This window comes from Equus przewalskii, chromosome 1 (assembly GCF_037783145.1).
Source record: "Equus przewalskii isolate Varuska chromosome 1, EquPr2, whole genome shotgun sequence".
Lineage (NCBI taxonomy): Eukaryota > Metazoa > Chordata > Mammalia > Perissodactyla > Equidae > Equus > Equus przewalskii.
Window position 1 is genome coordinate 170,891,448 of NC_091831.1, and position 14,470 is coordinate 170,905,917.

Here is a 14,470-nt window from a genome sequence, read left to right on the forward strand (position 1 = left end):
AATTACTTCCACACATTAAAAAAAGGGGGGATTTTTCATTTCCTGTTTTCTGATTAGAGCATTCTTCAGAGCTATGGAGTTAAGTTCTTAGTCACGATTGACTGCTTACAAGCATGCCTGTTTTGCATACCAGTAGAATCAAGTCCAGTTTTGCCATTTGTGGATAACTATGACAAGATACAAAAGCATGTGTTTGCCATAAATAGCTCTGGCTAACAGCAAACTGCTCACACTAAGCAGATCAAATTCTCTATAAGGAGAGCAGTCTGGACCGCAGCCAAATCTCACTACTCATGTTTAAGACTGCTATATCAATTCTTTTTTTCCACTTTGCAAAATATACTAAGAAATAGTAGCTGAAATAAAAATTCCTAAGCATGAGAACTATTATTAAACTTTTGAAGGACAACATTTTACAAATTATTTTCATTATGACCAAATATGCCATAAAAGCTTCCTGCTTCTACTACTCAACTACTTAGAAATGTATAAGTGAATTAAAAAATAACTACCCCAACTTATCCAGAGAACAAATCAGGTATTGAAGAGCATTTATGTCAAAGTGCAAAAAAATAATTTCTGTTCTCCATATTAATACATAAGGAAATAAATAAACCAATGCTTATAAAAGTACCCCTCTATAACAATAATATTTTATATTAGTTGATTTTAGGATAGAATATTTTTTAAACCAAATAAACCCAACAAATTGGAAAATATCACGCATGAATGTTGTACAAAAAAATTCTTAAATGACCAGTGCAGAGATTAATAGCTGTTTACCCTAGAAGCTGCTTCACATAACATTTTGCAACATGTCCAAGGAAAACAAGGCAACGTTCTGTAATATGCCACAATTTTTATTGCAACGTGGCCATTTTTGTGAGGGTGGGGACTTTGATCTCAAAAACAATGTTCCATTTAAGGCTCTTTTATACAGAAATTGCCATCATGACTGATATTCAAAATACCTTTAGTGTTGCGAGACTTACACAGTAAACATAAAACTCCTACACTTATTCAGTAGTGTACACTCAATGGAAAACAAAAAGGCATTGATAACAGCTATTTCTTTTAAGAAGATATGCAGGTAACAGGAATGAACACTGAGGTACTACGATAAGTTGATGACACAGTTAACACAACTTAATTGGCATTCCTTTTGGGGATAGGAGGGTTAAACTCATTACAAAAAAGTGCTTTCAATGCATAGTGTTATATCCGTGCTGCCATGTCACAAAAATAGGCTTGCCAAGGCAGGTGAGGTGTATGAATGCTCGAGCCTCACAGAACTGCGATCAAGTGCAACTATAAATAATACTGAATAAAGTTTACCATCTTACCAGTGGATAATACTTTCAAGGCATTCAATTAGCTTACCCTTTGCAGTATTCTAAGCTATTCACATTAACAATCACATTCACTGTAGTGCTTGCTGCAAGGGAGGCATGTAACCAGTTGTTTTGGCTAAAATATGATGGGAAGGCATTCCGTGGGTTCTACATAAAAGTAACAGTATTAAACAGTCTAATGGCAATCACTGATAGGCTGCTTACATGAATGATATTTCCTTCATTCACTGTGTTGGAAGGACCCAATGGGAAGAGGAAAAAAAAAAAAAACCAACAAAAATCCTAATACTATTCCAATTGACTGAGCTGGAGAAATGGAAGCTCCTTAAGATCCAGATGGCACTTGACTGTCATTTTATAAGGGTTTTCCTTCAAGTGAAACTACTACGTTGCCTCCCAATTTCTCTCCAAGTGTCGAACGGTCCTTTATATCATCCAAGCCATTTACTTGCCACTCATGCTTAATACCTAAAAAGAAAAAACATTATCCCATTACCTTATTATAATTAAGAAAGAGTAATTGGTCTGCACCAAATATTCAATGTCTGTACCTGTAAATTTCTTTTTAATGGCATCTTTAGAGCTAGCATAAATCATCTTGCTTTTTAAAGGTGCACTCTCAGGAGCCCTACAGAAAAAAAAAAAAAAACAATTGTTGAATCCCACTTAAAAGAAAAACAAAGGCAAAACTGACTATGTTAATAACAATCCTTGCATTTTAAAAGCACTTTTTCTTTTGTTTTTACACACCAGAATATAAATACTAGGTCTTCTTTCTTAGACTCTTTTGTTTCGTATGTGGCATCGTACAAAGCATATCGGCAATCATTCAGAGGTAGCAACTTCACAAAAGATGTGTAGGGGTCCTCTACAGTATCACCAATGTCACCCACCAAGATCTGCTTCGCCTCCTCTACTATTATTTGTCTTTTGTCATCGCTTAAACAGAAGAGAACTGCTTTCTTTCTTTTTTTGATCTCCTCTTGTGTAGAAGACTTCCTTACTTTCATATCATTAAAAACTTTGATGACTTCATCATTCACTGTAACTCCAGAAGCCTGGAAATAAAAAAAGAACAGCAATTCAGAACAAGTATTTTGGTTTTAACCAAAATTACTGTTTGCCTAGAAAGGATTACTTTAGTCTGGACATCAAAAATTGCACCGTACCATTCAAGCAGTCCAGCCAGATTTGCCACATTTTAAGTATCAGTACATGATGCACCAAAGGATTCTAACTCATCCGGCCCCATTCATCCTTTCGGAAGGGGTTTGGAAGCTGAAGCAAATGGAAGGTAGAGAGGAAAGGGACAAATACAGGCTGTCCCATCCCTGAAATGTTTCCTATTTCACTGGGTGATGTCAGAGCCTCAGGAGCAGCAGCAAAAATACCTTCTGTATTGTGTCAACTCTGCGGGCCTTAAAAAAACACTTTTGGACTTCAGTTAATGCTTCTACTATTTTTTTCTTTAAAGTCATCCTCGCCAGTGCCGTTTCCTCATAAGGAAAGAGAATCAAGTGTGAACTCCACACCGCCCACGGCTACAACATAATCGCCTCCCCGCTCAAATGCAGACACTTCAAAACTAACGGATCTGGTGTAAAAGCTTTTTACGCGAAAAAGCATTTTTAGAAGAGTTTCCCCACCTCTTTAATCTCCCTCCCCCCGAGGGTTTTACCACGGCCATCAAGACCCTCCCCGAAAGCCTCCGCAGGGGCTGGAGAGCACGGCCCACTGGAGAGCGCGCGGGTTCCGGCGAATCGGGGCTCGCGGGCCACCCCCGCCGCCCCGGCCGCGCCCCCGGCGCCCCGACCCTCCTGCCGCGCCCGCCCGGCTCAGGCCCCGACCCCCGACCCCTGACCCGCCCGCGCGCTCCCCGCCCCAGGAATCCGAGGAGCCGCGGGCCGGCCTGACGGCGGGAGGGCAGGCCAGCCGGAGCGGGCGCCGCGGGGCCGCAGCGCGGGGCGCCCACCTCGAGGCCCAAAGCAGGTAAAAATGGCGGCCTCGCTCCCGGGGCCCTGCAGGCCGCGCGGGGGGCTCTGCTCGCCGCGCCCCGGGCCCGGGCCCCGGCCGGCGCGCCCGCCTTACCATCGTGCCCGCGGCTGTGGTGCGGCGGCGGCTCGGGCTCCGGCTCTGTGGCGCCGGCAGCAGGAGGAGCAGGCGGAGGCGGAGGCGGAGGCGAAGGGGCGGGGGCCGCGGCGAGTGCGGGGCACGCCGGGAGCTGCAGCCGGGCGGCGGCGGGCGGGGCGGTCACGTGGCCACGCCCCGCCGGCCCTTCCGCCTCCCGGCCCCGCCCGCGTCCTCGGGCTGACACGGCGCGCGCGCCCGGCAGGCCCGCTGGCTGCGCGGCCGGGACTGGCGCCCAGGGCTCCGGCTCGGGGAGCGCTGGGCTCCCCGAGGGCGCTGCTCCGCTAGGCGCGCGGGAGGGCAGCGGCGCGCCGAGGCGCGGTCCTTTATTCCCCTGGGAGGGTCCACCTACAGGGGCTGGATTCCAGCGTTTCGAGTCTTTTTGGAAAGCCCGCATAAGACATGGCGTGAATTGTTTAGATCTCCTTCCTCCGATTAAATGACAATAAGCACTATCGGAGCTTACCCCAGTTGACGGAATTACTCAGCAAAAACAAAATGATAAAAAGGTGGAAAATCACTTTCCAAATGTCTGTGGCTGAAAATAATAATAGGAAAAAAAGTTAAGTAGTAACATGGCTTGGTAATATCCTTTTCTGTATTAGACTTCCTAGGAACTGGATTGTCCTCTCTGCCAGTAGTCCTTTCTTCATGAAGCCCCAGCTGTGACAGCCAGCATCAAATAAGCAGACCAAGAGTAGAGTTTCCTCCCTCTTCTTGGCAATCACAACCTCTTCTAGCAAAGCCTTATCGCTGAGCCAAGGTTCTTCTCTAACTAAACGGTTTTTGATACTTACACAAGTGTCCCATTTATCACAGAAAAATTGTCACACTATACTTTGAGGAAAATTTCATAAAGATTTAACGCTTTCTGGATTTATAATGAAAATGTAGGTGAAACACTTCGTATACTTATCTATAATGAAAAGAAGATTTAAGAGTGTTTAATTACTTTGGGCTGATTTATGTTACTCTTTCTCCTAGACATTTACTATTCCTACCTTTCTTTCTTTCTTTGTAAAATTGGCAAAATGAATTTAAAACTCGGATCGATAGCTAAACTTTATTTTGTGAAAAAGTCTTGCCTAAAAAGGTAACATTGTTATTGCCTAAAACTTTTGGGAACACGGTAGTAAGTCCGGATGAACCTTGAAGCAAACTAAGCCAGAGGCTTAGGGTGCTGCCAAGAATCTTGCGCTGGGAGTGGGGAGACCCGCGTGTTAATCCTGACGCTGGCCCTATCTCTGTAACCTGGAAGGGCTTTCAACCCCTACAGACTCTGGGTGCTGTATCTGTAAAACCAGCTCTGATTAAATCATCTTTAAAGTCCTTTCCAGCTTTAAATTTCAGTTTCCTGGTATACCAGTGTTTCTCAGGAAATGGTGTATATATGTTCTTAGGATTAAGTAAGTTTAGGGATGGAAAACCATAATAAATTAATGCCCTAGTTTGTGTGGTAAATTCTGGTATCCAACATTTAATATATTTTAAATGGACCATGTTAGGTATTGCCCATGAAATATGAACCTACTTTTTATGTCCATAGCTTGTTTATTTTCTTAATGGGAAGACTGACTTAGTTTGGAGACAAAAATTGAGAAGAAATTTCCCAGTGTCTAAGCATGAATCCCAAGCAAGTAGATAATAATACTTTACATTTAGCTGATACATTACAGTTTATGAAAACTTTCGCTTTCTTTCTCTTTCTTGAAGTTCCAAGGAAATCATGGAGACTGGATCTCTAGAGCTCCGAACATCTGCTTTGTATGGGTATCAGTAATTCTCCTTCCTGGACTCTTCTTCTCAGGGTCTCTCTCCCTTCTCGGCCTTGAAATTTGTGGCAAAGAGATTCCAAAGAGGCCACAGCCCCGGCAGAGGACATTGGGGACCCACTGGGGACACTGGCACGTAGATTAGGTGTCAGAACCTCTCCCACCAAAGCTGGGGATTCCAGAAATGTTAATCACCCCCAGCTGTGACATCAACGCTTCTCCAAGCCTACCTGTCCCCCACCGCCTCCCTAGATAGAGTTCATACTTCCCATGTGCTAGCATTCTTTTCCTGAAGATATTTTTGTCTTTGCACATATCTCATTGCATTGTAATATCTTGTTTACGTGTTCCGTACCCCACTAGACTATAAGCTCCTTAAGGATCTGAGTCTTACTCATCTTTGAATTTCTGGCACCTGGCACATAGTAGGTACTCAATAGATGATGAAGTATTCCGTTTAAGAAGCTTTAGTGCTATAAAGAAAACAAAAACGGAGCTCCTGAGGATTGTGTGGGCTTTCTACATGTCCTCATGAAGCTGGCTCTTAGAACCTCAGGGCCAGTAGCAGCTCCTTCGCTTCGTGCCTGTTATTTACACCCAGAACCTACCACTGCTGGGTAAAGGGACAGCATTACCAAGCAATGATGCGTGAATTTTGGCGCCTGTATTGTGGGGGGGATCTGAGTGTCAGACATCATGTGTATTGATTTCCTGTGGCTGCTGTAACAAATTACCACAAATTTAGTGGCTTAAAACAACACAAATTTATTGCCTTGCAGTTCTGGAGGTCAGAGGTCAGAAATGAGTCTTATGGGGCTAAAATCAAGGTGTTGGCAGCACCTCATTGCTTTGGGGTCTGTAGGAGAGTATGTTTCCTTGCCTTTTCTGGCTTCTAGAGGCTGCCGGCATTCCTTGGTTTGTGCTGAGCCTCCCCTCCCTTGCACCTCGGCTGCAGTCATCACATCTCTGACTCTCTTGCCTGCCTCTTTCATTTCTAAGGACCATTGTGATTACTTTGGATCCACTGGGTAATTTAGGATAGTCTCCCATCTCGAAATCATTCACTTCATCACACCTGTAAAGTCCCTTTTGCTGTGTGAGGTAACACATTCACAGATTCTGGGGCTTAGGACAGGGACATCTTTTGGGGGCCACTACTCTGTCCATCACACCACGTGTGTTCTCTTTAGCAGTTTCAAGCCCAAGCAAACACTTACAGGCAGGACAGAAGGACCCTGAATGATCTAGAACTGAAATGCACGTCTTAACTATACTTTTCCATTTGGTGGACCACACATGGATGACAGCAACAAACAGCTATTAGGAATTAAGTGAGAGTAACCTCAAAGAGGATGGATCTGAATGGCATCTCAGCTCTGACACAATAGTGGTGCAATCTCCGGCCATTTATTTAACTGCTCTCAGGCTCTTTCCTCCTGTGGAAAATGGGGATTATGGGGTGGATCAAGTGAGATAGTGTGTGGAAAGCTCCTTCCAGCACGGAATAGAAGCCTGGGGTCATTGGTACCTCCGGAGTGAGGGTGAGAGTGTGATTTTACCCACTCACAGGCAACAGGCATGGAGCAATGCCAAGCCTCATGGGTACTGATCTGTAAGTCTCAGCTAAAGTTTGTTTACTCAAGATTCCTTCGAAAATTGGAAAAGTGAACAGCTCCTAATGCATATTCTCCCAAGAAACAATCTGGATGCAGTTTCTATGGCATGTAAATTCTAGAATCATTTTTCAAGTCCTAGCCAAAACAATGAATCTGGAAGATTATGCGGAAAAATTCTGTTCGAGCCCCGCTCCCTGTCAAGACACATCACACTCAACTCCCACAGCCACTTCCTGACAGACAGATGTAAGCGTAAAGACGCTCACTGCTTCAAAATGTACCTTTCTACCCACGTGCCTTCTCTACTCTGACATACTCTTCCTAACCCACACCTGAGCTAAAAGACTGGTAAGGAGGCAGGTCAGGTGTTTTTCTAAATCCAAGTTTGAACTTAGAACTAGAAAATAAACATGGTGGGAAATGTGTGTTGGAGGCTGATCTCTGTTGTTCATTCTCCGACCCACAAAACTCACTTTGGGTCACCTCTAGTTCTTTCTAATTTAGGAACCTGACCTCACAATAAAGGAACTTAGCAGTCTATGTCACGTGAAGAGGTAATGAGACAGAGGGTGGCAGCAGTGAAATGCAGAAACTAGTGAAATGAAATTCAAATGGTCTCAAACTCCACATATATAAATGCTAGTTTCACCTTATTAACTCTCAGACATGTTTGTTAGATCCACCTATCAGTTACTTATGATATTAATTGACTAATGATAATAAGTAGCAACTGGTTACCTAGATTATACAAACCATACAGAAACAGCATCTGAAAAAAGAAACTTGCTAGTAACTTACTTTAAGGTGGAAATCCTTTGTTTGGCTTAATTTATTACAAAAGCTGGAGATTTTTAAATCACAGAAAATCGTACAGACCTGAAAAATGTAACAAATGAAAATGATTATGTTAATAGACATGAATAAGAACAGGCAAGAGATCAAAAACGGTTCAAGAATGAGAAGAGTTTATTCATTCCATTCATTCATTCCTTCTTTTATTTCATTTACTGAGCACCTCTGCTAGAGGCTGGAGATGCAAAGATAAAAATAACACAGTCCCTGCCTTGAAGAAAGTGAGTTCTGTGAGAATACAACAAGGAAGCCAACATCTGTGAAATAAGCCCATGCATGCTCCAATGGCACATGGACACGACGTCTTGGGAGCACAAAGGAGGATCACACTCAGTCTGGAGTGAGCGGGGTCTTCAGGGACAAGTAGGATTAAGTGGGCAGATAGGGAAAGGGCATTCAGAGCAGAGGGAACTGAATGTACAAAGCCGCTGCAGTGTGAGTACAGCATAAGAAACCCAAGTAGCTTGCTCTGACTGGAGCCTCTACACTTAGCAGGGAATGAAGATGGTGTGGTAGGAGGTACTAGCTCTTATGAGCCTTGTCCTACAGTCAGTTGTATTCTATAGGCAATGAGGCAGACAATAAAGATTTTTCAAATGCGTTTTTTTAAATAACAGCTATGTTGAGATATTATTCACATACTATAAAATTCACCCTTTTTAGTGTACCATTCAGTGTTTTTAGTGTATTCACAGTTGTGCAACATCTCCACTGTCTGATTTTAGAACATTTTTATCACCCCAAAAAGAAAACCCCATATCCATTAGCAGTCACTCCGCATTCCCTCCTCCCCTTAGCCCCTGGCAACCAGTCATCTACTGTCTCTGCAGGTTTCCCTCTTGTGGAGATTCCATATGAATGGAATCATATAATACGTAGTCTTTTGTGACTGGCTTCTTTCATTTAGCATAATGTTTTCAAGTTTCATTCATAGTGTAGTATATGTCAGTACTTCATTCTTCTTTTTTTTTAACCTTTTTTCTTTTTTTTTTTGAGGAAGATTAGCCCTGAGCAAACATCTGCCACCAATCCTCCTGTTTTTGCTGAGGAAGACTGATCCTGAGGTAATAGCTGCACCCATCTTCCTCTAATTTATATGTGGGATGCCTGCCATAGCATGGCCTGACAAGCAGTGCATAGGTCTACACCCAGGATCCGAACTGGCAAACCCTGGGCTGCCTAAGTGGAATGTGTGAACTTAACTGCTGCACCACTGGGCTGGCCCCAGTACTTCATTCTTTTTTATGGTCAAATAATATTCTGTTGCATGGATATACCACATTTCCTTTATCCATTCATCAGTTGATGTGCATTTCAGTGGTTTGCACTTTTTGGCTATTGGGAATAAAGCTACCATGAATATTGGTGTACAAATTTTGTGTGAACATATATTTTCACTTCTTTGGGGTATATACCCAGAAGTGGAATTGCTGGGTCGTATGGTAACTCATGTTTAGCATTTTGGGGAGCTGTCAAACTTTTCTAAAGTGACCATATCATTTTAGGATCTTACTCACAATGTATAAGGGTTCCAATTTCTCTACATTCTTACCAACACTTGTTATTGTTTGTCTTTTTTATTCTAGCCATCCTAGTGAGCATGAAGTGATGTCTCATTGTGGTTTTGATTTGCATTTCCCTGATGGCTAATAACGTTGAGCATCTTTTCATGTGCTTATTGGCCATTTGTATATCTTCTTTGGAAAAATGTCTGTTAATATCCTCAGTCCATTTTTTCATTGGTTGTCTTATTATTAGTTGTAAGAGTTCTTTATATATTCTGGATACAAGTCTCTTATTAGATATCTGATTTGCAAAATTTCTCCCATTCTGTGGGTTGTGGGTTGTCTTTTCACTTTCCTAATGGTGTCCTTTGAAACAGAAAACTTTGAAATTTTGGTGAAGTCTAGTTTGTCTAGTTTTTCTTTTGTTGCTTGTGCTTTTGGTGTTATATTTGAGAAATCATTGCTTAATTTATGTTTACAAAGATTTACTCACATGTTTTTTTCTACAAGTTTTATAGTTCCCGCCTTACGTTTAGGTCTATGATCTATTTTGAGTTACTTTTTAGAATGGTGAGGTAGGGTCCAACTTCATTCTTTTGCATGTGGGTATCCAGTTGTCCCAGCACCATTTGTTGAAAAGATTATTCTTTCCCTCAAATTTGTCCTTTAAATGCCATTATAGGTATGCTAGCAATCACATTCTAAAATGCTATCAATTTTTAGATTTATAATTGCTTACTGACAAATTGAACTGACAAGAAAGGAATTTCTCTATTTCACAACTGGATTGTGTGTCTGAAAATTAATTTCTTAATAAATGTGTTAAGGAAACGTAGTTTGTTTTTTTTAAGTATTGAGTTCCTGCTGCTGTGTTGGGAACTGTGCTAGATACTGGGTATAAGATAAACGAAACGGACATGGTCCCTGCCTTCGTGGAGCTTGTAGTCTAGTGAGAAAATAACCGGTGGCCCTGCTATAGATTAGGGGAATTAAGGAAGGTATTTCTGTTAAAGGGTCCTCCACACAAAGGCGACAGCATGAAAAAAAGACAGAGGAAGGAAAGAGCTTGGCCTTTTGGGGAAAATAAAAGGTCCTTGGAGCGACAGTGTAGCAAACAAGAAGGAGGGCTGGACGTAGAAGAAGAGGCTGAAGAAGTGGTCAGGGGCCGGTGGATGCAAGACCTGGAAACCATGTCCCAGCTCCCCGAGGGACCCCAGCAAACCCGCAGGGGCGCCGCCCACGCTTTAAATTGTAAGGGAAACACAGCGACATCTGTCGGACACCACGGGAACTACTAACTCCTGCTGGATTTGCTTAGATGCCGCTACGATCCTTTGGATGGGTTTTCCGCTGTTGCTTTGATAAAAAACCAAGTCCCTGGGGAAAATAGGTGTGGAGCAGGAAATGACGGTGGCTGTGTCCAATCTGATTCCAAAGTTTGAGAAGTTATGCAGTGCCTGACAGGCCCTAAGCTGTTAGGACGTAAATATTAAGTTGTTTGAACCTAGGTAACGCTTAAACAGAGCTGTGAGGTATGTGTTTTCGACTAAGACTGCCTTGAAAAAATTACTGAGATACTAAGGGCACGTTGAACCCAGAAAATGTGGGAGCTTCTACTGGTCAGGATTTTAAAGTTTTATTCCAAGTGTTACAGGAAGCTATTAATAGGTTTTAAACAGGGGAAGTGACAAGGCTTTAATATTTTCTAGTAAATTGATATTAATCTAGACATTTTACCTAAAGTGATTTTGCTGTCAATTACTGTTCAATTAGCACAGTGTCTTAGGTTTGAATTTCAAAACTCTAATTAAACACTCCAATGTTTTCCTCCGTAACAGACAATTTTGCCCCAAGACTAGAGACCAAGCAAGAACCAAAGCAGGGGCCAGCCCAGTGGCGGTGGCACAGTGGTTAGGTTCGTGCGTCCTGCTTCGCTGGCCAGATCTGGGAGTGGACGTAGCACTGCTTGCTTGGTGGCAAGCGTCCCACATAGAAGACAGAGACAGATGGGCGCGAATGTTAGCTCAGGGCCAGTCTTCCTCAGCAAAAAGAAGAGGATTGGTGGCAGATCTTACCTCAGGGCTAATCTTCCTCAAAAAAAAAAAAAAGAAGAACCAAAGCAGAGGCAGGCTTCTTTTAGTGGCTTTCAAACTGTTTCTTTCTCCACAAACTGTGTCTACAAAAAAGTGGGGAGGGGCAGGACCCACTGCTTCTCTGATGGTTCTTGGCTCACTTCACGTTGGAAAGGATGGAGCAGAATTCCAACATAGACCAGGCTCAGAAAGCTGCTTCCTCTTCTAGTTACTTGAAATTTGTCTGACCATTGTGGCAGATGTTGCAGCTGCTATCAGTGTCCATTCTTCCCTTCTACTTTAGTAAAAGAACATTAGTCTCCATTTTATTTGGAGTTGTGCCACCAGCTAACAGACTGAATTTTCCAGCCTCTCTGACTAGGAGATGTGGCCATGTGACCAATTCAACCAATGATATGTGGACTCCCCAGAAGGCTGCTTAAAAGGAGCTGTGCTAGCTGGAAGGTGAGTCCTCTTTGCCCTTCTGCCCTTCCCTCTTTTGGCTTGTGTCACAGACTTGATGGTTAGAGCGCCACCAGCCCTCCTGGACCATGAGATGACCCTGGGAATGAAAGTCAGAGGCTAGGGTGATGGAGCAGAAAGATAGGAGGAGCCTGGATCTCCGATGACTGTGGAGCCACCATGCTAGTCCTGGGCAGGCTTCCTCTGGACTTACATATGACAGAGAAGATTCTGTCTTATTCTAGCCACTGTTACTTGACTTGGACTGTTTTTTGTTTCATGCAACCAAATCTATCCTAATAGTCCTGATGTATGATTACCTGAAATAAAGTCCCAGCACTTGAATCCTTTGTACATATTGACTGATGATTTTTATTTAGTATCAAAGGATGCTTTTTCTCTGGGCACTATTTCAGCCCCAAATTTATTCTAGCCAGTGCCCTTCTTTGTCATTATTTAGGCAGTTTACAGAGTAAACTGTTCCCTCTCTCTCTGTCCACACACACACACACCCCCACATATCCACACACACGTAGATATTCTGACAATACAAATAATTTCTCAACTTATAGATTCTAAAAATGATCTGTACTAAACAGCAGTAATTCTATCACAATCCTGGACCAGAAATGGAATTATCATGAAACGTGTGGATTGGAAAGGGAGGGTGAAGCAATTTCCCCAAGATTCCTCCCAACCACATACAAGGTGCCTGTTGTAGTCACCAGTTTAGTTTTGCTTCCCAGCTCACAACAATTCTTGCCCTCCGAGAAAGGCTCTACTGGCAAGTCTGTGATACGTGGCACAAGGATGAACCCCTAATGACCTAGTCTGTGAAACAATGAGGTGCCACCCCCAACCCTACCACCACCCTCCCCTGAGTAATACCTAATTGATCCACGAATGGGCATCTGACCAAGACTAGCGCAGTCAGATTTTTCCAGTGGGAACTAAGAGAGTGGTCCCTCTGTGATGGGGCGTTGAGGCCTGAGGGTCTAAGGAACTATTGTAGCCACATTCCCATCGTGTGAAGGAAGTTGCTCTCCAACTAAAGTGAACAAAGTTGATCCACAGAAAGACACAGATATGAACGACAAAGATTTGAGTCGCTAGTTCCAGTTGTTACTGAGGCCTGACCTCACCCTCTCCCACTTGTGTTTATTTTAAGAACCTCAGGAACTTTCCAGCAAAGTCTCCTTTTTGCCTAAGCTGATGTGAGGTGATTTCTGTTGTGTCTAATATGACGCCTTACATGGTTGTGATTGCTCTAAGACCTTATATAGATATGAAATGTTTATGATCCTCTTTCAGTTTCATGTGGACAGTAAAAACGGAAAAATAGGTAATAAAAAGCGAATGTAATCTCTAAGTGAACACATTTAGTCCTAACAATATTTCCATTTTCACAGATGAAGAAACAGGCTCAGATAATTAACTAACATGTCCACAAGGTAAATGGCAGAGCATTAGACAGAGCAGAGCTTAGATTAAAACTGAAGACTTGTTGGTTCCAAAACCTACTACCTTTTTGATGTGTTAATAAAAATGTATTGAAAAGATATGCTGTTTGTTTTGACCCCTCCTTAGAGGAATTATTCATGAGAATAAGATGTGATTCCCTCAGTTGGTTGATTGGACCACTCCCCAAATCTCATCCTGACTGGCCTGCCCTGGGAGCCCTTCCTGTCAGAGGGAGGAAGTAATAGCATCCTGGGGCTGGAGGGGAATCAAAGACAGGAACCAGTGTGTTTTATGTCATACTGAGTGAGATCACTTCTGTTTCTCATAGCCCATTCAGACTTGATAAACTCCTTACACGTCCCCTCATGCTGATAATGAGACCTCCACAGGGATGACATTTTTAGAACATTTGTGAGCAAATAAAAAGGAGAAATCCGTTCCCTCACCTAAAACCTGCCAAATGGTATATCAAATGTTAGTCCACTGTTTTTCCACCAAAAGCAAACATTTACTCTGAGTCATAGAGTTCTTGACATTCTATTATATTCCCTCAGAAAGCAAGTATCTTTTCACGTAAGGCCTTTTACCCCTGAGAGAATAATTTCAATCCTAGAGAGAGTTTTCAACATGGCCCCCTGACAGACAGGTAGGCCACTGCTGAGTTTCTGAGGTCTTTATACTACAACCAGGTTTACTGATTGCCCATATTCAGTATGATTATTATTATTGTAAATCTTATTTTATTGTGGTAAGAACACAACATGAGAGCTACCCTTTTAACAAATTTTTAAGTGTATAATACATTATTGTTGAAGTATTATTATTTTAATGAATATTCTGTTATGTTCTAGGCTGTGGCAGTTCATATTGTCTAAAACTTTCCAAATAAACCTTTTGAAATTAGAAAATAAACATGTAATAATTTTTTTTGAGGAAGATTAGCCCTGAGCTAACATCTGCTGCCGATCCTCCTCTTTTTGCTGAGGAAGACTGGCCCTGAGCTAACATCTGTGCCCATCTTCCTCTACTTTATATGCAGGACACCTACCACATCATGGCTTGCCAAGCAGTGCCATATCCGCACCCGGGATCCGAACTGGTGAACCCGGGCCACTGAAGCAGAACATATGCACTTAACTGCTGTGCCACGGGGCCTGCCCAGCATATAATACTTTTATGAGATTATTATAATCCACAAAGTAAATCTACACTAAATTGCTATTTTAGGCCTGAAACTTCTCTCTCATGGAA

General features: G+C 42.6%; 2 protein-coding genes across 4 annotated transcripts in view; one reads left to right on the plus strand and one right to left on the minus strand.

Annotated features, from left to right (window-relative positions):
• Positions 1 to 839: 839 nt before the first annotated feature.
• On the minus strand, positions 840 to 3,891 carry CFL2 (cofilin 2). Of its 3 annotated transcripts, none has more exons than XR_011530794.1 (4): positions 3,441 to 3,891; positions 2,246 to 2,410; positions 1,904 to 1,980; positions 840 to 1,820 (listed from the first exon to the last, which is right to left on the minus strand). XR_011530794.1 is itself a non-coding variant. In XM_070588167.1 (4 exons), exons 1-4 carry the CDS (start codon positions 3,441 to 3,443, stop codon positions 1,708 to 1,710), a joined length of 501 nt encoding a protein of 166 aa, XP_070444268.1. In that variant the 5' UTR covers positions 3,444 to 3,642; the 3' UTR covers positions 840 to 1,707. The 3 variants fall into 3 exon arrangements, 2 of the variants coding, with proteins under 2 accessions (XP_070444268.1, XP_008511191.1); XM_070588167.1 differs by having other exon boundaries at positions 2,103 to 2,410; positions 3,441 to 3,642; XM_008512969.2 differs by lacking the exon at positions 3,441 to 3,891 and adding an exon at positions 2,522 to 3,017 and having other exon boundaries at positions 2,103 to 2,410.
• Positions 3,208 to 14,470, plus strand: part of LOC139078058 (spermatogenesis-associated protein 31E1-like) — a 31,259-nt gene continuing 19,996 nt past the window's right edge. Inside the window, exons 1-2 of the mRNA XM_070588110.1 lie at positions 3,208 to 3,341; positions 11,666 to 11,761. Coding sequence (XP_070444211.1) covers positions 11,708 to 11,761 — 54 coding nt within the window. The 5' untranslated portion in view covers positions 3,208 to 3,341; positions 11,666 to 11,707. The remainder of the gene's footprint in view (positions 3,342 to 11,665; positions 11,762 to 14,470) is intronic.

Excerpts from the sequence above, each read along its gene's own strand:
- CFL2 (XM_070588167.1), bottom strand. Across the intron at positions 1,981-2,102 it reads GACCTAGTATTTATATTCTG|GGCTCCTGAGAGTGCACCTT; the intron begins GTGTGTAAAAAC and ends TTTTTTCTGTAG. Across the intron at positions 1,821-1,903 it reads CATTAAAAAGAAATTTACAG|GTATTAAGCATGAGTGGCAA; the intron begins GTACAGACATTG and ends TTTTCTTTTTAG.